At 38.2% G+C, this 26,204-nt stretch overlaps 1 protein-coding gene across 1 annotated transcript in view; it reads right to left on the reverse strand.

The window, feature by feature from the left end:
* The window catches only part of DPY19L4 (dpy-19 like 4), a gene marked incomplete at both ends in the record, with an annotated part of 55,150 nt that overhangs the window by 21,305 nt on the left and 7,641 nt on the right, over positions 1 to 26,204 (reverse strand). Inside the window, 9 exon segments of the mRNA XM_084230537.1 lie at positions 778 to 851; positions 1,389 to 1,487; positions 1,601 to 1,732; positions 5,035 to 5,169; positions 9,674 to 9,797; positions 13,075 to 13,220; positions 13,326 to 13,447; positions 14,482 to 14,572; positions 17,492 to 17,616. Of these exon segments, the coding sequence (XP_084086663.1) occupies positions 778 to 851; positions 1,389 to 1,487; positions 1,601 to 1,732; positions 5,035 to 5,169; positions 9,674 to 9,797; positions 13,075 to 13,220; positions 13,326 to 13,447; positions 14,482 to 14,572; positions 17,492 to 17,616 (1,048 nt within the window).

Here is a 26,204-nt window from a genome sequence, read left to right on the forward strand (position 1 = left end):
ACCTAAATGCCCTCAAACAGATGACTGGATCAAGAAGATGTGGTATATATGCACAACATAGTACTACTCAGCAATCAAAAAAGATAAACTTATGCCATTCATAGCAACATGGATGGAGCTAGAAGGGATTATGCTCAGTGAAATAAGTCAGAAGATAAAAGAAAAATATCACATGGTTACACTTATAAGAGGAACATAGGGAAACCATACAAAGGAACAGGAAAAAAAAGACAAAACTAGAAGGCAAACTATAAATCAGAGACATTCAGCAGGTAAGGGGGGAGGAAAAGGGATAAAAACAAAACAGGAGGGAAGAGCACAAGAGTCTATGGTAAGAGTTCATGGGTGTGTTGGTAGTGGTAATTTTAAGGGGACAACATCTGAGAGGAGGAATAAAACACTGTACAAAAATGAACAACGATGTAAAAATATACAAATAAAAATGAAAAAAAAAAGATCTTGGTTCTTTACTCATTTATTCAATTTAAATCTAATTTATTCTAATCTTAGGTTGCATATTGTTTGTCATCAGGGGAGACAGTAGCCTCAAAATAATGTAATGCTATTGAGGTTTTAAGCATATATATTAAAACCCTAAATGAGATACTTTTGAGATTATTTTTTAAATGATAAAAACATTGTCATAGTTCTAGATATCATAATATACCAATTATTTTCTAAGTTGTAGGTAATTAGGTGTCTCCTTTCACCAATGATTATTTTTACTATTTTCTAAGTGGTATAGAGTTAGGTAAACTTACATAATCTAAAACTTACTTAGTCATATTTAGTCCAAATTTTACTTCAAGGAACTTCAACATATGCCCATTTTCTTTGTGTGGGACAAACATCTAGAGGAGAAAGATGCTAGTTACAACAGAGAATTACCGGCCATGCTCAATAGTAACAACTTTTGTTCAATATTAGAAGTTAAAAACACACTGAGACTACAAAGCAAAAAAATACGAAGTGAATAATACACAGAGTGACGAAAAGCAATGAGATTCATTAGCATACATCAAACATATTTCCTTTTACTTAAGCAAAAAATTGTAATGGCATAATAAGAAGATTTCAGTCTTTTCCTATCTGGCTTATGTAACTTACCCATTTTTATGAATATCTTTTACTCATCTCAATTCATTCCTATATCATTTATTGTGGTAGTGTTCACATTTTCAATTAAATGTCAAAAAGGATGTATAATTTTTTTAAATATAAAGAATCCAAATCCTATTCCCTCAACTAATATACTAGGTATGATCACTGTTTAACTAAAATTTTTACTATACAGCTCTATTACCTTGTTATCGCATTTTGTTCATTAAAATTTAGTCCAGCATATTTCATTTCTAAATTTGTTCTACATAAATCTCACAGTTACTTACCTTCATTATAATGTTCAATGTCACTGTCACTGTACACACCAGATAAAAATTAATCACTTTCATTATTTTGGCTACAAAAGTTCCTTTCTTCACATTCAGCTGTGCGGGGGCAGGGGGAAGAGGGGAGTAGAAATCATATGAAAAAATAAGTTATAAAAAATTTTAAGTTAAACACTTTACCATAAAAATGATAAAAAGGCAATTCTAATTACCTGAAGGCACTTAGCAAACATTAAAGCGACTACTAAACTTAATAAAGGAGACACCAATAAAGCTGAATTCTCAAATTGCAGTAAATATCCCAGAAAGAGAGAGAATATATAGATTTTATAAACTTCATGAACCTGTCGGGACAAAAGAAACATGTGTGAGAACAAAATGCTTTACTGTACATGTGTTCAATAGTTTGCTTACAATTACAAAGTAAAATTCTCTACTATAATTTAGGACAGCACTGTGCAAATGTTCGACCTGTACTTTTAATGGTATGGCATATAGGGAATTTATCACTTTTTTCTTAGAAACAACTTCACAAACAAAACAAAAATCTTTAAACTATAGTCATCTAATCAGACTGGAAGAAGCTTCTTTGTTCTCAGCTATGTACTAATTTCACTTGGTTTACCTTGTTATTAAAATCCATCAAAGCAACATCAAGGATCATAAATCAAAAACAATCTTTCACATCATTACCCAAAACCTAGCTAGTAAAAATGTGTTTCCTGTAACCAGCAACCAGGGAAAAGAAATTCTGTATGCGGGCCTCCCCGGTGGCACAAGGGGTTAAGATGAAACCTATGAAACTATCCACAGCCACTGCAGCATGAGTTTGATCCCCAGCCAAGGAGCATCCCACATGGCACAGCAGACCTCTCCTGACTCTTCCGCTGCTCCCCTCAGCAGTGTATTTCAGTATATCTGCCTGTTCTGTTCCCCACTCTGTCTCTGTTGAATCCTCTCACCCCCCACACCTCTGGCCTGCACCCCAGTTCTTGTATGCATAAATAAATAATAAATCTTTAAAAAATAAAAAAGAAATTCTGTATGTGGCCCATGAATAATGGCAATAAGAAAGTTAAAAATCAATGTCCTAATGGATCTCTAGGGAAATTACAAGTCTGAATAGATTTATTTTCTGAAATTCAGTAATGTAATAATATAATTCTATTATGAAATTACTTTTAGAAAGGAAAAACTAAGACCAAAATACAGGCATTATGGGGTTGGGGGGAATCAAACGGCAGAGTATTATAAGTAAAAAACAGACAGAAAAACTCTCTAAGAGGACAGAGGCATTTAACAAAATGGTACCTCACAATTGAGAGGCTAGAGCAATGTCTAGAGAAGGCACAACAGGACTTTCTGGGTGCTGATAAAGTTCTATTTCTTGATCTTGGGTGCTGGTTCTACAGCTGTGTGCCAGCTGTAGAGTAACTGTGTCTTAGCTCCACCGTTAGCCCACTACTATACCCCTGCCTCAGAATGCTGAGGTTGAGTCTCTGTAACCTACATTTTTGGCTTTTCCTCTTGGTCTGCTATCAACCTCGACTAAAATAAAATGCAACAGATCACAAAGTTGGAGGGGAAGAGAGGAGTTTGTTCCTTTCTGTGCATCCTGTCTACTTGCTTCCTGTGAACACCACCAGAGCAATGCTTCTTCACTCTAACAGAGCAATTCCTTTCTGTGAAGCAGCTGAACACAACTAGTTTTCCCAATCCTGAAGAACTTGCCCCAGAGACCCCAGGACCAGCTGGACACTACTTTCCAGTTCAAAGACATTAGCAAAGTGGAACGGTGACCAAGCCTTAGAAATATGAGTTTCAGCTCCATGGAGCTCCTCTTCTAAGTTTCAAAGTTTTAATAATTTCAAATTCTTTCCTTTTTTCCCTTGACTCTAGGGTGGTGGTTTCTTCCTACAGTTGCTACCTCTATGATAGTTTCAGGTTATTAACCTTTTGATCAAGTTAATAACTTTATACTTGACTAACAATTCTTTGTTAAATTCTATATTCAAATAACATAAATGGTGTTATCATCAGGATTGGCCATCTGAGTATATGAGATGAAGGTAAGAAAGAAAAGAGTAAGAGGCCTCCCTGGTGGCACAAGGGGTTAAGTCTCAGCACTTATGAAGCCATCCATAGCCATTGCAGCATGAGTTAGATCCTCCACCAGGAAGCTAACCTACATGGTGCTACAGATCTCTCCTATCTTACCTGCTGCTCCCTTCAGCAGTGTATTTCAGTCAATTCACCTATTCTGTTCCCCACTCTGTCTCTAGTGAATCCTCTCACCCCCTGCACCTATGGCTTGTGCCCCAGTTCTTGTATGTATAAATAAACAAATCTTTAAAAAAAAAAAGAGTAAGATACCGACATTTCCAGTTGGACAACATATTGAATATTTAATAAATGTTTATAAATAAAGAAAAGAAAGGTAAGAGTTAAAAAAAGGGGAAAAGATAAATAAACAAAGGAATCAAATGCTGATGGGAACCTTTAACTACTACTGGTGGGAATATAAACTAACATAACCACTCTGTAGAGAGAATATGCACACATCTTTTGACTTGTAATTTCACCATGAAGTGTATACACTAGAGAAATCAGTGCATAAACTAAATTTAGTACATAAACTAAATTTATGTACCAGGTGACATGTATAAGAATGCTTATAGCAGCACTGGTTATATGAACAACGGACTGGAAAAATATGAAATGTACCTCAACAGAATGTATAAATAAATAAAAATGAAAGAAATATAGCTTAGTCTATTACCATGAATGAATCAAAGCAAATCTGACCAAAGTAAATAAGACATTATTTACAACCCATTTTTTAGGAATAATACATAGATAAGTGGTAAAAAGCACAAAGGAAAAGAAAAAAGAGATTTGAAAATTCAGGGCAGTTAACTTCTGTTGGGGAGAAGCAGGATGTGACCGGGGACAGATGGTAAAGGGGCTTCTAGGATTATTCAAATGCTCCATTCCTTGGCCTGGGTGGTCAACTACTTACATTCTATACACTGTACATACAGCATAAATATAGCCTTATGTACATGTTCTACAGCTCAACTTTTTTTATAAAGAAACAGGGAAAGAGGAGAAATGGCTAGGAATGGAGAGGAAGCACAAGGTAGCTTTGGTTAATCAGACTGTATTTAAGGCAATTTCAAGTGCTTCTAAAATGATTAAGAGAAAATGAGTTCAGCAAACTTTTTGAGTAGAAGAATAAATCAGAGGCTATTGAAACACTTCAAAATAAAGCATAAAACTTAAATGGTTTTAAGATATAATATAAAAACATTTATTCTCTGCATTTAAAAATCACAATTTTAATAGCCTCCCTGGTGGCGCAAGGGGTTAAGATGAAACTTATGAAGCTAGCGGCAGTCTCTACAGCACGAGTTTGATCCCTGGCTGGCCAGGGAGAAAACCCACATGGCGCAGCAGACCTCTCCTGACTCACCCACTGCTCCCCTCAGCAGTGTACTGCAGTCAATCCATCTGTTCTGTTTCCCACTTTGTCTCTGGTGAATCCTCGCCCCCTTGTCCCACAACTCTGGCCTGTACCCCATTTCTTACATGCATAAATAAATAAATCTTAAAGAAAAAAAATCACAATTTAAAAATGCCATAATACCTTGTCACTTTGCTCCAGTGAAAGACTATCTAGTAAGAACAGAGATATTGCTTGGAGAAACAAGAGATAGTGGCTGTACTCCCATATCATCATAAAGGTGTAAGTTGAAGCACTCATCAACAAGTAGCAAAACCTCTAGGGAAAACAAAAGAAAGAAACTAAATATCAATAATTTTGTTACTATGAAACTATGAAGCTATTATCTCAAAGTTAATAGTTATTGTTTCAACTTTATATAATCCTCTAAATTGTTTTCAAATCACATATTACATAGTAAATTGTTACATAAACAATTAGAGCTTAAATAATGCACCTGAGAGGGAAATCAACCAGTTGTCCTTCAACATTCAGTATCATATTGACAATTTTAGGAAGTTAGAGAAAAAAAATAGTACAATTTTCATTCATCCCCAAAAAAGTAAAGTAATAAAGACAAGAAAATGGTGGCTTTTATTAGATTTGGCTGGTGTACTTTTGTTATTGTGAAAGTAACCCATTTCACATTAGAATTATTTTTACTTCCGCGGCACTTCATATTTCCTAAGATCTTCCAGTCAGCATACTTTGCAGGTGATTCCACAGTCCATGGGAAAACATTCAGAGCTTCTTTCATTTCCTCTCAGCAAAAGTGTGGCCTTATCTTTTCCAATGCTTGTACTATCAACCATATAAAACTCTTAGCTGTTTTCCTTTTGTAAGTAATAAAATAAGGATTTCACTTCCCTTATCTAAAAAATACCTGGCTAAAATGAATTCTGTCCTTCTAAATGTCATCTCCTAAGGAATCCTTTAGTGAGAACTCAAATATCTTAACACTGTCTCTTAGCATGCTTTTTTTTAGTATTTATTTATGCATACACAAACTGGGGTATAGGCCAGAGTTGGGGGGTGAAAGGATTTACCAGAGACAGAGTGAGGAAACAGAACAGTGGCCTGGGGATTGAACTCATGTCGCAGTGGCTGGTGATAGCTTGATAGCCCTGAGACTTTAATCCTTGTGCCACCAGGGAGGCCCCTCTCTTAGCATATTTCTAACAACCGTCTCTGCTTCCTCCAGGGTTCTACTATTTTATTCCCAATTCCTCTATCAGCCACGATATCATATGACTTTTTTTCTGAGAAATTAAGGACAGTAAGAGTCAAGTCAAGAAATCTAAGGTAAGATCTGTCTTTAAAACTAAATCTTTCAGGGCCTCCCCTGGTGGCGCAGGCGGTTGAGCGCAGTCCCACATGACGCAGCAGACCTCTCCTGCTGCTCCCCTCAGCAGTGTATTTCATCAGTCTGCCTGTTCTGTTCCCCGCTCTGTCTCTAGTGAATTCTCTCACCCTCCCGCACATCTGGCCTATACCCCAGTTCTTGTATAAATAAATAAATCTTAAAAAAACAACAACTAAATATTTCAAATTCAGCTGATTATATTCAGTGATAAACTGTAGAGTCAGAAATAACACAGATAGCTCACAGATATAAAAAAAATTAACACTGGAGAACAAAATGCAAGAGATTGGAAAACTACCAGTTGATCAAAAAATATCAATTGCAAAGCCCAGAAAGGATTTTTACTGACAGAACATATAAGCTTCTGTGTGGTTAGAAAAACACATGCTGAGCCTCCCTGGTGGCGCAAGGAGTTAAGACGCAACCTATGAAGCTGTCCACAGCCTCTGCAGCACAAGTTCGATCCCTGGCCAGCTAGGGAGCTACCCACATGGCACAGCATACCTCTCCTGACCTGCCCGCTGCTCCCCTCAGCAGTATACTTTGGTCAGTCTGCCTGTTCTGTTCCCCACTCTGTCTCTGGTGAATCCTCTCACCCCCCACACTTCTGGCCTGTACCCCAGCTCTTGTATGCATAAATAAATAAATAAATCTTTAAAAAAAATACACATGCTGCTGGATTACTACTCCACAAGAAAAGGAGCAAACTACTGACACATGGAACCAACTGAAATGTATGTCAAGGGCACTAGGCTAAGTGAAAAAATTCAAAATCAACATACACCATGATTCCATTAATAAAAAACTTTCAAAGTGACAAAATTATAGTGATAGAGAATGGATGAGTAGTTTTCAGAGGTTAGGGCCTGAGGAAATGTGTGACTATTAAGTGGTAACAAGAGGGAGATCTTTGGAGTGATAGTACGGTTCTGTATCTTGAATACAGTGATGGTTACCCAAATGCTCACATGTAATAAAAACTATACATCCCTCCTCAAAAAAAAAGTGCATATGAAAAACTTAGAATACATACTTAAATTTACAAATTTTAAAATTTGAAATAATTTGATTCACAAGAAACTATAAAAACAGTGTATGTCATTCCTATGTATCCCCTTACCCAGCTTTCCCCAATAATATTTTACATGACTATAATATATTATCAAAACCAGGAAACTGACCTTGATACAATACTATTAATTCAAGTACAGACCTTTAGATTTCAACACATGTGTGCACACACAAAGGGGGGGCTTTGAAGAGGGAAAACATGATAGAAGGGTTGGGCAGTTTGCTTTTTAAAAATTATTACATTAAAGGGTTAAGAATACACCATAGGGGGCCTCCCCTGCAGCCCCTGCAGCTCCCAGGCCCAGTTGGTTCCCCAGCTGTTCTCCAGGGTCCCACAAAAAAAAAAAAAAAAAAAAGAACACACCATAGGCCTCCCTGGTGGCATAGGGGTTCATTCTTAGCACTATTATGGTATTAGCGTTGTAGATGCCTGGCCAGGGAGCTACCCACATGGCACAGCAGAGCTCTCCTGTCTCACTTGCTGCTCCTCTCAGCACTGTAATTCAGCAGATCTGCCTATTCTGCTCCCCACTCTATCTCTGGTGAATCCTCTCAACCCCCCCCCCCCCGCCCCCACACCTCTGGCCTACACCCCAGCTCTTGTATGTATAAATAAAATAAATCTTTTTTTTTTTTTTTTGGTGGGACCCTCGCCAGCGGTCAGGGAATGAACTGTAGCCTTGCAGCCCAGCGCTCAACCACAGCGCCACCAGGGGAGGCCCTAAATAAAATAAATCTTAAAAAAAAAAGAAAATCACTTTAATTCATAAACAGTAACATCACAAAAGCTGGTTTAAGCAAGCTACACAAACATCTGACAGTCCCAAACTCAGTATTTCAGTGAACTTTATACAATCACAACACCCTTTTCCACTGCAAATCTGAAGAGGAAGCTATTAAGGATAGAAGAGAGATTTAAATGATGGCTTTACACTTTGTATTTCACTAACACTTATATTTTTATGATAAATTAACTTGATCATTAGGGGTAATTTTCTATGTCTTCAATTTAAACTTCTTTTTTTAAAAATTTTGTACAATTCAAACTTCTTGATTAGCCTAATGAATTGGCACATTTACACTGTTTCAGCACCTCGCTGAAACTATCACAAAACTTAAGGTTACTGTCATTCTGGACACATTCCAAAAATGATTCCTGTCACAGGGGCAGGGGTCAAACTGCTGCTGCTGCTGTTATGTTGGCTGGCTACCCTGAGGTTCCTGGTAAGTGATGCCAGACTGAGTGAGGGCTTAGCATTTCTTTCTCCACTGAGGCCCCCAAGTGATGGCATGACCTATTCATGTGCCAACAGCAGAGCCCACAGATAGTCCAGTTGCAGTGGCTGCCGTTTGGGCTATCAGGCCTGGCTTATAGAACCGGCAGGACAGCCAACAGCAGATTATGGAGGCTGGTTGCAGCTCTCACCTGAGGTGCCCTGTTGGCCTGAAGGGCCAGGGGAGTAGCTTTTGCTTCCACGAGGTATCACAACTGTGGGGTGGCTCCAGGAGAAGTGCCAAACTCAGAGGATACCCAAGCAACTTCTGACCAAATAGGAATTCTTAACCCATGACAGACAGACTGCCAAAGGATTTTTACATTTCCCTCAATTTCAGTATAATTGGTTGCCTTTATAATCATATTTATTTTATGCATTTCAAATCATTTTGAGACAGAGTCCGAAGGCTTCATCTAATTGACAAAAGAATATAAGGCAAGGTAACAACAATAAAAGAATCTAAAGTATCTGGAACAGTTTCCTGACATTCACTATCCTCTCTATACCTCACTTACAGAAAACATATGATAAACAGAAATAGTGCTACCATTTGTAGTCACATCATTAATATGACTTTAATTTATGGTAACTAATGGTCATAAATATTCCAGATATGAGAATGTAATAAAACAGCTGACAGATTAATATCCAAAATAAGACATTCTTCATGTATTTGTTGAGTAACTACATTAAAACATGCTTGCATATAATTTAGTTCTCTCATAGCTAAGTGGCACACTATAGCATATTACTTTCTAAGTTAGTAAGTTACATTTCCAATTACAGATAAGCACTGGGTTATTTGCAAAAAATCAAAATTACAAATAGTAAAACCACACAGGCCAAGAAGCTATAGGTACAAAATCAAATTAACCTCCTTTAACTTAATAATAATTTACTATTGATCAAATTAGAAAATAAGTGTATAACATGACTACATAACTGTATCCTTTATCAAATAATAACTAAGCCTTCACAGACTGTAACTCTTATATGATTACCTTTAAAACTAGTACCACATATGAAATACATCAAAGTTAACTGTGATGAATAAAACAGATTTGCATCTTACCTCTCCGTAAGTATTCAAGTTGCTTTTTAAATATCCTGTAAGGGCAGCAACTTGGCATGCAAAATATGGCAGTGCCCAGTTTTCTCTTAAAGGAATAGAATATTCAATTCTTGTTGTATCTACCCTAAAATAAACCACAGTTGAATAGCAAAATAGCAACATAGTATATTTGTGTAACACCATTGTCTTCAAAGCAGTTTCACACACATCTCATTGTTCTCCATACAATCCTGTGAGGTGGTAACAGATAATCACACTGGTTATACAATACAAGATCTTTAACCACATTAATCAGTGTCTTACCCCAAGACTCCCCTATCTTCCACCCAGGAAGACCATGCATGTTGCTTAGCCAACAGATGGGCATCTGTGAGAATTTGAAAAAGGCATCCCTGCTTTGGGCAGATTCGCCATGATAAGGCACACAGCGTATTGCAAATTACACTGGATTTCAGCTTCCACCCTCCTTTCCCTAAAACAGATGGCAAATTTTCTCTAGAGCACAATCTGAGCACTTTTCTCTAGAGCACTATATTATAGCACATAGGCAGATCCAGGCAGACTTAATAAAGGTCACACAATTAGGAGGTGGTACAATTAGGATTACAGTGCATATCTTTTGATATCCAGTGTTATAATCTTTTCAGTAGCAGGTTGCCCAGAACTAACATTACAACAGTCCTTTATGTGATATATTTAGAGACTTGTGAAAATTCTGAGAATCACATTTGCAGGTCTTTGTAGGTTCCTCCTAAATTCTCCCCCAATCAATTTTCATTGAAAGCCTGCTGTTTCCTGAATGTATCTTCACCTGACAGGGGACTATCAGTCCAACAATCATTAAACTTGGATTTCATACACTCACCAGCTATTTTCCACACAAAAACAAAGGCACCATTGCTTTAAAATACTTATGAATATTGCTGTATAACTTTCCTAATAGAGATGAACATGCTTGCATATAATTTAGTTCTCTCATAGCTAAGCGGCACACTGTAGCGTACTACTTTCCAAGTTAGTAAGTTATATTTCCAATTGCAGATAAGCACTGAGTTATTTGCAAAAAATCAAAATTACAAATAGTAAATCCAAACAGGCCAAAGACACTATAGGTACAAACTCAATAAATCTGATCTATCTAAGCATATCACAAAGAAACAGAGTTCAAAAAACAATGAAAGTCAATAATAAAATATTTTTAAGAAAGAAATTAAGGAGAAATCACATGATACAAAACACATAATAAATGCAAAAATCTTCTTTACTCACGTTTCCCTTAACCTCATATTTCTAAGTAGTAACTTTCTCTTTCTATTCCTACCCCAATTACTATCTCATTCATACCTTCTCTCCTCCCAACCAGACCTTGTCCTTTTTTTCAGAGTAGAACAATGCCCATTCTTATGTCAAGTCATCAACATATCTCCCATGGACTTCTTCAAATTATATTTGTTGCCAACATGGGACTCTAAATATAAACGAAGTCCAACAAGAGATATCGTCCTTAATGTTGAGTCTCAACAACTTGAAAGTATATTTTTTTCATTTGGCAATTGCCAAAAGAAAGTGTGAAACTGGGGGCTCCCTGGTGGCACAAGGGTTAAGTCTCAGCACTACCAAGCTATTGCCAGCCACTACAGCACAAGTTTAATCCCTGGCCAGGGAGCTAACCCACAGGGAGGAGCAGAATACTCTTGTCTCACTCACTGATCCCCTCAACAGTGTATTTCAGTCAGTCTACTTATTCTGCTCCCAACTCTGTCTCTGGTGAATCCTCTCATGTCCCCCTGCACCCTGTACCTCTGGCCTACACCCCAGCTCTTGTATGCATAAATAAATAAAATAAATCTTTTTTTAAAAAATGTGAAACTGAATAACTGTTTCGTTAAAAAAAAAAATCTCAAGTGTCATGAGGAATAAAAATGCTAGGGAGGGGAATGTCCATCATTCCAAAAAATAAATTTTTGACATTAACCAATGCCAAGAATATTACTATGACATGTCAATGGTTAACCCTCCATTTCAAAGAAGCATAATATCCTATTCTCTTATTACACACTATTAAAGAAATTAAGTTACTTGATCACCATAAGCAATGGGTTTATTATTTTAAAGCACATGGTCCTAGGTTAATGTAGCATTCTTATCTGTGATTATTAATTTAATAGTGATGTATCTATCTGTTGCCTCTTCTTTCCATGAAACTATCTGTCATCAATAGCAAAAAAAAAAAAAGGAAAGAGGTATACCCATAGATGCCAATTTTTCAACTGTTGCATGTAATAAATATAATCTTTAAAAAAAATAATAAATAAAGGGCATCCCTGGTGGTGCAGGAGTTAAAGTCTCAGTGCTATCAAGCTATCACCAGCCACTGTGGCATGAGTTCCATCCCCGGCCAGGAAACTAACCCACATATGGCGCAGCAGACCTCTCCTGTCTCGCCCACTGCGCCCCTCAGCAGTGTATTTCAGTAGATCTGTGTTCTGCTCTTCACTCTGTATCTGGTGAATCCTCTCATCCCTGCACCTCTGGCCTACAATTTTAGTTCTTTTTTTTTTTTTTTTAAAGATTTTTTTATTTATTTATACAAGCACTGGGTACAGTCAGAAGCACGGGAGGGTGAGAGAATTCACCAGAGCCAGAGCGGGGAGCAGAGCAGGCAGAAGGACCGAAGTACACTACTGAGGGGAGCAGTGGGTGGCAGGAGAGGTCTGTGCGCCATGTGGGACCCTCCTCCGGTAGCTGGGAGCAGCCAGGGATTGAACCAGCGCTGCAGAGGCTGCAGGCAGCTTCACAACCCAGCGCTCAACTGCTGGGCCACCGGGGAGGCCCTATCTTAGTTCTTATATGCATAAATAAAAATAAATCTGAAATAATAAATAAATAATCTGGAAAAAAAAATAAATACAGTAAGTGGCTAAGAACAACACAAATTTATTAGCTCACAAGCCCACCATGGTATGGATAGATTCTCTGCTCCGGGTCTCCCTTAGCTAAAATTCATAGTATCAGTCAAGGCTATGGTTCTCACCCAAGGCTTGTAGTTCTTTTACAAACTCACTAATTGTTGTCAGAATTAATTTCCTCTCATTTCAATCCAGTCACAGCTTCAGCAAATCCTTCCCATGCTTTTAATATCTCTAACTTCCCCTTCTGTACCAGTTGGAGGAAGCTCTACACTTTTAAAGGATCATAAATTAGATTACACCCACTGAAATCTTCCTACCTTAAGGTCAATTATGCCATACAACATATTCACAGGAATGATGTATCATAATATTGACAGATTCTAGAGGTCACAACATGAATTGGGGGTGTGGGTAGTGGGGTGGTCATTTTTAGAACGGACTTCCATAGCCACAAGAAATTGTAAAACCTAATTTGAAACACCTTCTTACCTGTTTATAATGAACCATGCAACAGTAAGCATTCCTGCTAGCCAGGTTCCACTCATAAGCCAACTTGTAACAAATAAAGCAGTAACATATATTCCTTGCAATCCAAAAACAATGCCAATATAAAAATATACTGGCTCAATAATCTCCTAATTGGGAAAAAAAAGAGGAGATAATAGGATGACAATAAATAATTTTGAGGATTCACAAATACATGAGAAAATAAATATTAAAGTCAAAAGAAAAACACATACATTGCTACCAGTTGCTTGATATAAAACGCTTGCAATAAGTTCTGGATATAGAGACATTAGCTGCACTGCATTTATAGTCTTCAGAGATATGGTTTTATTATTGTGAGTCAATTCGTAAACACCTAAAGACAAAAATTTTTCTCCAGGTTATTTATTCTGTCTTTACAATTATTAAACATGTCATTCAAAAGTCACTAAATATTTTAAATCAAGATGTGGTATATATACACAATGGACTACTGCGCAGCTATAAAAAAGAAACTCTTGCCTTCTGTGACAACATGTGTGGAACTGGAAGGAATTATACTAAGCAAAATAAGTCAGAACAAGAAAGATAAATACCAGATAATGTCATTTATATGTGGACTATAGGGAAACCAAAGAAAGAGTCACATAAAGCCAAACCAGTGACAAATGTAGAAATCTGACAATAGAGGGCTACCAGAGGGAGACATGCAGGGGAAGAATATAAATTGGGGAGGGAGCACAATGGACTATGGTGGAGGATTATGAGTGTTTTGGTATTGGGTGTAGTGTGGTAACAACACCTGAAGGGGGAGATCTTACACCTCGAAATCACAAACATTGAAAACCAATGTTACCAATGTCTTTTTAATAAAAATTAAAAAATAAAACAATTTTCCTTCCTTCAAATAATATGAATATTTTAATTATCAAGAAAGATTCCAAAATATAGGTAGTACTCTGTGCCTCATTTTTCCAATTCTTAAATTAAGTAAAAAAAAAGCAATACCTATAATTCTGAGACAAATATCCACAATCAAGAATTCCACATAGAAGAACAATATCTTTTTTAGAAAAATAGTTCTTAAGAAAACAAATGCAGGGCCTCCCCGGTGGTGCAGCGGTTGCGCACTGGGCTGCGAAGCTGCCCGCACCCTCTGCAGCGCCGGTTCCATCCCCGGCTGCTCCCCGGCCACCAGAGGAGGGTCCCACATGGCGAGCAGACCTCTCCTGCCGCCCGCTGCTCCCCTCAGCAGTGTACTTCGGTCCTTCTGCCTGTTCTGCTCCCTGCTCTGGCTCTGGTGTATTCTCTCACCCTCCCACGCTTCTGACTGTACCCAGTGCTTATGTAAATAAATAAATAAATCTTTAAAAAAAAAAAAAAAAAAGAAAACAAATGCAGTTATCATACCTCTTTCAAATGAAGGTGCCTTTAACATATCTTTATAATAAGAGTAATAAATGGCACTGTCGCCTTGAAATGTGATTTCCCGTTCAAGTTCCTAAAAGAAAATGAAATTATTTGAATACAAATATCCTAAATTTCAACTGCAATTTTCTTTTAAATTAATGCTATTTATTTATCCTTTTATTCGAAGACATGTCTGAATTTTCCTTTAATCACTAGTGCCATATTAATGACAGTAAACTTTTCAAAAAGCTGGTAATCATTTCCATGAAATATGTAAGGTTTAAAATGGGGGCCTCCCTGGTGGCACAAGGGGTTAAGCACTGCACTGTGAAGCAATCCAAAGCCTCTGCAGCACGAGTTTGATCCCTAGCTGGCCAAGGAGAAACCCACATGGCGCAGCAGACCTCTCCTGGCTCGCCTGCTGCTCCCCCTCAGCAGTGTATTTCAGTCAATCTGCCTGTTCTGCTCCCCGCTCTCTCTGGTGAATTCTCGCACACTCCCATGCCTCTGACCTCTACCCCAGTCCTTGTATGCATAAATAAATAAATCTTAAAAAAAATAAAATAAAATGGACTGCAACTCATACGTCATTTACATGTTATATATAAAGAAAATCTAGAGGGAAAACCAAAAGAAATGCCCTAAGGACAACAAGAATAAGTTAGGTAATGAAAAATGATAGTTGAAGAGTTAAAAATACACAGTAAAAAGATAACATTAAGAAGTATTATTTTTTATTGTTCTTCTACTTCCCCATGTATCCATAATAGCAAAGCCTTAAGTTAGTACTTTTTAAGAGTAGCAGACACCTAATAGTGCCTTTCAAATAAACTTCCAGGAATATAAGCAAGTCTTAAAATTCCTAAAATTAGGTTATACAGAAGAAAATAATTTGTCACATTAGAAAACCTACAGCTTTCCACGACTCAAATTTTCATAAATCTATACTCTTTTAAAATGAAACTTATTTTCAGGCCTCCCTGGTGGTGCAAGGAGTTAAGTCTCAGCACTATAAAGCTATCGGCAGCCACTGCAACATGAGTTCAATCCCCAGCCAGGGAGGTGACCCACATGGCGCAGTAGACCTCTCCTGTCTCGCCCACTGCTCCCCTCAGCAGTGTATCTCAGTAGATTCTCCTGTTCTGCTCCCCATTCTGTCTCTGGTGAATCTGCTCACCACCCTCTGCCCTGCCACCTCTGGCCTGCTCTTGTATGCATCAATAAATCTTTGGAGAAAAAAATGAAACTTATTTTCATATATATTTATCTATGAACACAAAAACATACCAGAGTAGTTTCTCCAAAGTTTGTAAACTCCTAATCAGTGCTTCTCAAATTTAATGTGCCTATGAAACTCCTAGATCAGAATAAGTTCCCAGGTGATGACAATGATGCTGGCTTATACACAGCACTTCAAAAAACAAGATTCTTGACGAATATCTTGTATATTTTTAGACCTCCGGTTATTCTTAATTCTGCCAACAAAACAGGATTGTCTGGAAATACTCTGTGAAATACTGTTTCCAGACACTCCAAACCCGCCCCAAGAATCTGTGAGGGAGGTTATTTTTTGAATTCTTCCTAGATTAATCTACTGTATATTCACTGTTGGGAACTACTAATAGTTAATCTGTATAACAATTTCAAGGAAATAGCATGTTATAGTAATAGGTTTTGCCAAATCCATACAAGTGTAGTAATTATTCTGCAAAATGTTTTGGAGCTCTTAGGTAAATCAATGGCTTAAAAACATTTAGAAATCTTGACTACTTATTGCCCAAAAATAAGTTCAACAAAATAGTTTAGGCTAAAGGAAAAACACCACCATATAGTCAAGTGGTAACACTGTGAATTGTGCCAATGCACACTCCTGATGTATCTGATTGTGAAGTTTGAAAACAAATTTATTCAAAGGCCATATTATGAATTATAACTATGGTGACTAAAGAGCCTGTGAAATATATATGTTTTAAAAATAAGCATAGGGCCTTCCCTGGTGGTGCAGTGGTTGAGCGCTGGGCTGCGAAGCTGCCCACAGCCTCTACAGGACCGGTTCGATCCCTGGCCACCAGCGAGGGTCCCACATGGTGCGACAGACCTCTCCTGTCTCGCCCGCTGCTCCCCTCAGCAGTGTATTTCATCAGTCTCCCTGCTCTGCTCCCCGCTCTGGCTCTGGTGAATTCTCTCACCCTCCCACACTTCTGACTGTACCCAATGCTTGTATAAATAAATAAATAAAAATCTTCTAATAAATAAATAAATAAAAATAAGCATTAACTATGTGGTAAGCATGTATGAGGCAACATCTTAGTAAGTAATTCTACATTATGCCTGTTAATCATTTTTTCAAAACAGTCCAATTGTATAATGGATAATTAAAATATTTTAATGTTAAAACTAAGTTTTCCCTGAAATGTAAATTATCATAACTACTAAAAAGTGACTAAACTCTACAGCATTTCATTGATAAATTAACTGTATGAAGGGGACGTCCCTGGTGGTGCAGGGGTTAAAGTCTCAGTGCTATCAAGCTATCACCACCCACTTCAGCATGTGTCTGATCCCTGGCCAGCGAGCTAACACACATGGCACAACAGACCTCTCATGTCTTGCCCACTGCTCCCCTCAGCAGTGTATTTCAGTAGAACCACCTGTTCTGCTCCCCACTCTGTCTTTGGTAAATCCTCTCACTTCCCTCCTGCCCCCAGCACCTCTGGCCTACACCCCAGTTCTTGTATGCAAAAATAAATAAAAATAAATATTTAAAAAATAATAATAAATTAAAGCACCCTCATAGTTTCTGTTCTTACCCTGAAATACATTCTATTAAATTTCTCAAGGTTAGTATTATGACTGTGTTCTCAAAGTAACTTTCATACTATTTTCTTTATAATGAGTGTAAATAAGAAAGCACTCATCATATTTATTACACACATATGTTTCCTCGTAAAACACAATATTTAATATTAAATACAACAACTTCCATATGCTCAAAATTCTTTCTTCTTACCTGCCTGCTGGAAAACCAGAATTTCCGTTCATGGTATGCTGATAAGTAGAGAGCATACATCATTCCACTAGTAACTGCTGCAAGACAGCCAATGAAAATCTTTGCAAAGCGCTGAAATAATACATCTGTAAAAGCATATTAAAAGTAATCAAAAGGAGGGCCTCCCTGGTGGCTTAGGGGTTAAGTCTCACCTATCACCACTAAGGCCTGGGTCTGATCCCCGGCCAGGGAGCTAACCCACATATAGAGCAGACCTCTCCTATCTCGCCTGCTGCTCCCTTCAGCAGTGTATTTCGTCCCCACTCTGTCTCTGGTGAATCTTCTCCCACCCACCCCCAAATTTCTGGAATGTACCCCAGTTCTTCTAAGTATAAATAACAAATCTTTTTTTTAAAGATCTATTTATTTATTTATTTATTTAGACAAGCACTGGGTACAGTCAGAAGCGCGGGAGGGTGAGAGAATTCACCAGAGCCAGCACGGGGAGCAGAGCAGGCAGAAGGACCGAAGTACACTGCTGAGGGGAGCAGCGGGCGGCAGGAGGTCTGCGCACCATGTGGGACCCTCCTCTGGTGGCCGGGGAGCAGCCGGGGATCGAACCAGTGCTGCAGAGGCTGCGGGCAGCTTTGCAACCCAGCGCTCAACTGCTGCGCCACCGGGGAGGCCCACTGACAAATCTTTTTTTAAAAAGTAATCAAGAGGGAGTATGTACCCTTAATATATGATGAAAATGGGATTCTAACACTGTTCTTCCTCCCCAAAATTCATAATACCAGTCCACTAATAAGAAAAACAGCAAATTCTAATAGAGGGCATCCAACACTGTAAATGACCAGTATGCTTTACAATTGTCAGTCATTAAAAAAAGGAAAGCCTGAGAAACCATCACAGCCTAAGGAGACATGACGCAAATGTAATGTGGTAATTTGGATTGGATCTTGGAATAGAAAAAAGACATTAAGTAAAAACTAAAGAAATATGAATATAATAGGGATTTAGTTGATAAAAATGTGTCAATCTTGGTTCATTAGGTGTAAAAAAAAACCATACTAATAGGTTAATAAAATATGGAAAATTCAAGTGTATGGAAACTCTGTATTATCTGCTCAACTCTTCTGCAATCTGAAATGGTTTTAAAAATTAATGTGGGGCCTCCCTGGTGGCGCAAGAGGTTAAGACACAATCTATGAAGCTGTCTGCAGCTATTGCAGAACATTTCGATTTTGATCCCCGGCCAGGGAGCTACCCACATTGCATAGCAGACCTCTCCTGACTCGCCCGCTCCTTCCCTCAGCAGTGTATTTCAGTCAATCTGCCTGCTCTGCTCCCCACTCTGTCTCTGGTGAATCCTCTCACCACCCCCCACATCTCTGGCCTACACTCCAGTTCTTGTATGCATAAATAAATAAATCTTTTTAAAATTTAAAAAAAATAAAAGCTAATGTGTATCATAGAGAAAGGGAAATAAAAGGAATGTACTATCAAATATCTCAAGAAAGAATTACATTATTTAGAATTACTATTGATATTTTCTCCTTTTCAAGGAACTTTTTTTCATTTCTTTATTACGGAATAATTTATATACTATAAACTGTAGTCATATAGATTGTGTAAGTCAATGACTTGGTGATTATGTTTTTAAAACATTATATACGGGCCTCCCCGGTGACTCAGCGGGTTGAGCACTGCTCTGTGAGGCTGTCTGCAGCCTCTGCACTGCGGGTTCGATTCCCGGCCTGCCAGGGAGAAACCCACATGGCTGGACAGATCTCTCCTGCCTCGCCCGCTGCTCCCCTCAGCAGTGTCTTCAGTCAGTCTGCCTATTCTGCTCCCCGCTCTGTCTCAGGTGAATTCTCTCACCCTCCCGCACCTCTGGTCTGTACCCCAGTTCTTGTGTAAATAAATCAATCTTTTAAAAAAAAACACATTATATACAACTGCTATATGTTAACTACTTCTTGGTGAAATAACTTAAAACTCATATGAATACTCAACAAATGGGATAATTTAGTCCTGCTACAGCCACTAAGAATAAGCATAGACATAAATCCTCAAAATCCAGTGTTCTGTTACTGAATGACTGACAGGTTTTTAAAAATTCTTGTTAAAAAAATTTATAAAGAGCAATCTCAGTAACATATTTAAAGACTCATCACTCAAAGCAAAGATAGTCAAGGAAAAGATAAACACCTGGGATTACATCAAACTGAAAAGTTTCTGCACAGCAAAAGAGACATTACCAAAACAGAGAGACACCCCACTGACTGGGAAAAAAATCTTTGCACTTCATTCACTTGATAAGGGACTGATCACAAAGACAAAGAACTCACATGACTCAACAAAAACAAAATAAACAATCCAGTCAAGAAATGGGCAGAAGTGGGCCTCCCCAGTGTAGCAGTAGAGCGCTGGGTTGCGAAGCTGCCCTTGGCCTCTGCGGCGCCGGTTCAATCCCCGGCTGCTCCCCGCCACCAGAGGAGGGTCCCACATGGCGCGCAGACTTCTCCTGCCGCCCGCTGCTCCCCTCAGCAGTGTACTTCAGTCCTTCTGCCTGCTCTGCTCCCTGCTCTGGCTCTGGTGAATTCTCTCACCCTCCCGCGCTTCTGACTGTACCCAGTGCATATATAAACAAAACAAACAAACAAACAAATAAATAAAACATGCCTCTATTAAAAAAAAAAAAAGAAAAGAAAAGAAATGGGCAGAAGAACTTAAAAGACATTTCTCCGAAGAGGAAATGCAAAGGCCAACAGGCATATGAAAAATTATTAAACATCCCTTATAATCAGAGAAATGCAAACCACATTGAGATACCACCTTACACCAGTAAGAACGGCATATATCAAAAAAAAACAAGCAACAAAAAGTGTTGGTGCGGATGTGGTGAAAAAGGAACTCTTCTACATTGCTGGTGGGAGTACAAACTGGTCCAACCATTATGGAAGGCTTTCTGGAGGTTCCTCAGTCTACTAAAAATGGAGCTGCCATATTCCACTTCTAGGTATCTACCCAAAGGACACAAAAACATTGATTCAAAGTACCACCTGTACCCCTATGTTTATTGCACACTATTTACAATAGGTAAAACCTGGAAACAACCCAAATGCCCAAAAATAGATGACTGGATCAAGAAAATGTGGTATATATACACAATGGAATATTATTCAGCAATCAAAAAAGATAAACTCATGTCATTCATAGCAATGTGGATGGAGCTAGAAGAAATTATGCTCAGTGAAATAAGCCAGAAGGAAAAACAAAAATATTGGATGGTTTCACTTAGAGCAGTAATATAGGGGAACCAAATAAGACATCAGAATAAAAAATAGTAACAGTTCAAAACACAACAAAGCAAAAACAGACAATTATAAATCAGAGATATACTGCAGGGGAGGAGGTGGGAGAGGGATCAGAGGGAGGGAGGGAGAAAGGAGCACAGGGGACTGAGGTGATGGTGCACAGGTGCACTGGTGAAGGAAACTCTATGGGGACTACACCTGAGGGGGTGGGAGAAGCAAATATTGTTTAAAAATGAACAATGATGTAAAAAAATTTTTTTAATTATTTTTAAAAAATTTATAAAAATCGGCCTCCCCGGTGGCGCAGCGGTTGAGCGCTGGGTTGCGAGGCTGCCCGCAGCCTCTGCAGCGCCGGTTCAATCCCTGGCTGCTCCCCGGCCACCAGAGGAGGGTCCCACATGGCACGCAGACCTCTCCTGCCGCCCGCTGCTCCCCTCAGCAGTGTACTTCGGTCCTTCTGCCTGCTCTGCTCCCCGCTCTGGCTCTGGTGAATTCTCTCACCCTCCCGTGCTTCTGACTGTACTCAGTGCATGTATAAACAAAAAAAAAAAAAAAAAAATTATAAAAATCAACCAGTTGATTTATTAGTTTAGCTAAACTAAAATCTTAGGTATTCTCCAAATGATATTAATACAAATTAATATTAGTTTATATAGCATACTAAAGACATCAAATTAATAAAAATTTGATTTTAATTAGTTGAAAAACATGATTAATATTAGTATCAGCATGATACAGTTGCTTTGAAATACATTTCCAATAGCACCTGTAAAACATTTGGACTGGCTCAGTAAATGCTAGTTATTATTACTGGGCTAACAAGTTTATTTGCAAAATACATGCAAATAAAGCAATGTTGTTACAATATAAACTATAAAGTGCTTAGAAAACCTATGTATGAGAAAAATATATTCAATCAAATTCTATATATAAATACCTTATCATAATGATAAGTATTTTGCTTTCAAAAGTTTTTTGTGAAGAGTCAAGGATGGAATCAAGCACTCAGTGTTTGGTTTAAGTGTATGTATTTTAGAGAAAATAAAGAGCCCTAGGTCATGGCAATTAATGTCTTAAAAAATTACCATTTAAATCTAGAAATTGAGGGCCTCCCCAGTGGCGCAGTGGTTGAGCGCTGGGTTGCGAAGCTGCCCGCAGCCTCTGCAGCATCGGTTCGATCCCCGGCTGCTTCCCGGCCACCGGAGGAGGGTCCCGCATGGCACGCAGACCTCTCCTGCCGCCTGCTGCTCCCCTCAGCAGTGTACTTCGGTCCTTCTGCCTGCTCTGCTCCCCACTCTGGCTCTGGTGAATTCTCTCACCCTCCCGCGCTTCTGACTGTGCCCAGTGCTTGTATAAATAAATAAATAAAATAAAATAAAAACTTTAATAAATAAATAAATCTAGAAATTGAAAAGTAAAGGACCTGACTTCCAATTATGATGGTAATAAATCAGCCTAATAACATAACTTCTGTGTGTTCCTGTCCTTCATTTGTAAAATGCTGATCATGTACAAAAAGAAAAAAAAGAGTTTCATATGAACATCAGTATCAGTAACACAGGAAGTTAATATTTAAAACCAGAAGAAAAAAACAAATGACATGTTAAAATACACAGGATTCACTTCACAAAATGTAAAGAAGCATAAGTACATTGAAAGAATATATAAGCAATATTTGCCAAAATTTAATAGTAGTTATAGCTATTAAAATTATTCATATATTTTTAAATTATATTTTAATTATTTTCTACATTTTCTACCCTAAAAATATATTTTTTAGTCAGGAAGCATATTATCTAATAATGGTTATCTCTGGATTATTTCTTTTTCTTATATTTTCCAAAATATTTTGAATGACCACTCTAAGCTTTGCTGTGATAAAAAAAAAAAGTGACTCTAAACAACAAAAAAAACAAAACCAAAAAGGTCCATTTCTCGGGCCTCCCCGGTGGTGCAGCGGTTGAGCGCTGGGTTGCGAAGTTGCCTGCAGCCTCTGCAGCGCCGGTTCGATCCCCGGCCGCCGGGTAAGGGTCCCACATGGAGCCCAGACCTCTCCTGCCTCGCCCGCTGCTCCCCTCAGCAGTGTACTTCATCAGTCTGCCTGTTCTGTTCCCCGCTCTGGCTCTGGTGAATTCTCTCACCCTTCCGTGCTTCTGACTGTACCCAGTGCTTGTATAAATAAATAAATAAAGTTTTTTTTTTAAAAAAAAAATCAATTAAAAAAAAAAAAGGTCCATTTCTCATTCATGTTACTTGTGGCCTGTGAGTCAACAATGACTCTCTACCCAATTCCAGGCTTCACATTAGCTGTGGCTCTTCCTCTTATTTCTTCTTCAGAGTTCAGATTGCAGTCAATTCCTACTTGGGGCATGCTACTCTCATGACAGAGGAAAAGAGCAGAACAGGGAGAAGCATAAAATACCTCTAATAGTTTCTAATCAGAAACCATGCTTCCATGGTATATGTTACTTCCACTCATACGTGGCCCAAGCACGTCACAGGGTTGAGTCTGACAGTGGGATGCAATTACATTCTGTTTCAAAGAAACACTCTAAATCATATGGCAATGGGAAAGAATGTATAGTCCACTTTTAGGGAAGGCAGTAAACATTTGGCAACAATAAAACAGTCCATTGGGGTCTGCTGTAATAGTCACAAATATTCACTTTCCTTTCCAAAGCAAAACATATACCTTCTTCAGAAAGATACCCTAAGAGCCTGCTTCCTATGAAGTTAGGGCCTCGTACATCATTTTAAGATCTGAATGGTTGAGCCATTTTTAATCTAGGCTGCCAGTTCTTTTGACAGTACATTTCTCTAGAGAGCTTAGTTAGCAATTCTCCTAGGTATTTATCTAAGAGAAATAAAAACAGATGGCTACAAAAACATAGCAGCCTTATCCATAATAGCTGAGCAAATGTCTAATAAAAAGGGATAAACAATCAAGGCAATATAAAATAACCTCAAAATGATTAATTTTAAAGGATATCATATTGAGTGAAGTGAAAGAAAGCAGTCTCAAAGGCATGTAAGTTCTATGATTCCATTCATATGAAATTTTAGAACCTACAAAACTAATCAATAATGATAAATATCAGAAGAGTGGTTGTCAACGGGGGATTCAGGAGTTCTGAAGCAACTTTCTGTGATAATGGAAAGTTCTACATTTTTTTTTTTTCAGCTATATTCAAGTGTCAAAACTCATTTCATTCAATACAATCGACTCTATGCTACTGTGTTAATTATACCTTAATTAAAAATTAAATCCTTTGTTTTTTGCAAAGAAGCTTTTGCTGATGTTTTATTACTTTTTTCCCAGTGAGCTCTATGTTCCAATCATTACAACCTAATTTTTTTTCTAGATATGCTCCTCTCAAAGATTTAAATACAGTATATTAAGCTTATCAAGCTTTCATGAGACCACACCCTTTGTTATGTTACCATGAGGGATTTATGCAACTGAAAGGCTTTACTAGGCCTATCCTTAATCCAGTCATACCTTTTAACAAACTGTATGGCAGCTGTGCCCTGGACTTAGTCAGGATTCATTTTAGTCTGTTACTTTGTTACTAAAAGTATTATTTTTTTATTGGTTTAAAAAGACCAACAGTACTAACTTCAACATTATAAGTTCCAGAAATTTTGGAATCTCTATTTTCTTCTTCATTTCCACTTGCAAATAAGAGAACTGTGTCCTAAATTCATCTCTTTCCTGTAACAAATGTAGCTGATAACCAAGGCACTCAATATAACACTGTTTTGCAATCTTGTTACCTAAAATAATAAAAAATTAGTATTAAAATTACAGCTATTCACAGGAAAGTTTACTATAAAATGTTTTGTCATACATAATATGGATTATTTCTCCAACTTTCAAAAATGTTTTATTGCTGCTAGACCTTCAATTACATCTTTAGATGACCCACTGTCTTCATCTTATTTAAGCAAATATACATTAAGTGGGGCAATTCTCTATAGGCAGGAAGCAATTAAGGCCCTAAGAATGGCATATTCTACAAAGCCATCTTCAAATTTGGTTCACAAAGACATTGGAAAAGCACCTCCAAGGGTGGAGCCATGGACAACAGAGAACAGTGAACAATGGGGAAGCAACTCCTAAGGAACACAATCAGGGCCTCACCAAGAAACATTCTCTGCCCCAGAATAAGGAGCCCTGATTTCAGAATTGCTGTGGAGCAGCAGCTAGTGTGTCTCTTCCTCTTTTTGAATGGAAGAATTTATTTTGGTTATATTGTACTTATCCAACAACATATAATGGGAGAGGGGGTATATACTGAAAAGAGTTAAGTAGCAGACTGCAACTGCCTTCGCTAAAAAAGGCATGTTTGCAAGGTAGGCTCTTGGTTATCATCTGAGAACTCGGATTTCAGGAGGGTTGCCACTATTCAAAGAGTGGTTATTGGGCCAAACCTGTTTGTACAATGTGATTCATGCTGACTGCTCTCCTTTTGGGAGTCTAGAATTTTGCTGTGTGGTAAGCAGAGGTATGCAGTCAGGCACCAAAACTGAGCAGAATCATTGTGCTTCCCTGGTAGACACAACTTTGCAAATACTAATACAAGTGGATGCTGAAGGAATTAAGCACATTTTATGTGACTTCATGGGACAGAAATCTTAAAAGCATGTGCCTGGTTTCTTGTGAGCCACAGTCCATAGGCCTTTTTCCTTTGCTGATGTTTTGTATTTTCACTGTGATAAATCACAGCTGGGCAACAACTATATTCTGAGACCTGTCAGTCTTTCTATCTAATCACCAAACACAGGGGATGGTTTTGGGGACTCCTGACACAAGCAGGTAACATCTCCAGTCAACAAATCTCTGGATGAACATGAAATATAGGTAGTTGGCCCTGAAAAGACCTCGGGCTTCAAGACTAAAGAAAACTGAGTATCTTCAGCATCTTGAAATGAAGGAAGATAACAAGTATATTTTTTCCGAGGGAAAGAATTAAGAATTTAAGACCAAAAAAGACAATTTTACAGGAAATTGTCCTTTCCTATAAGAAAAATACTCATACCAGGGCCACCCTGGTGATGAAGGGGTTAAGTCTCAAAACTATGAAGCAATCTGTAGCCACTGCAGCATGAGTTCGATCCCCAGCCAGGGAGCTACCCCACATGGAGCAGCAGACCTCTCCTGTCTCACCCACTGCTCCCCTCAGCAGTGCATTTCAGTCAATCTGCCTGTTCTGTTCCCCCCTCTATCTCTAGTGAATCCTCTCACCCCTATACACTGGCCTGTACCCTAGTTCTTGTATGCATAAATAAATCTTTTAAAAAAAATTACTCGTACCTACCACTATGTGACTTGCAATGTTTCCCTATTGTCTTATGTATACTTTTCTACCCATTGTCCAGATTGATTATGCAACTTGGTTGGGCCAACAGAACAT

This window comes from Talpa europaea, assembly GCF_964194135.1.
Source record: "Talpa europaea genome assembly, chromosome: 3".
In the NCBI taxonomy this organism is placed as follows: domain Eukaryota; kingdom Metazoa; phylum Chordata; class Mammalia; order Eulipotyphla; family Talpidae; genus Talpa; species Talpa europaea.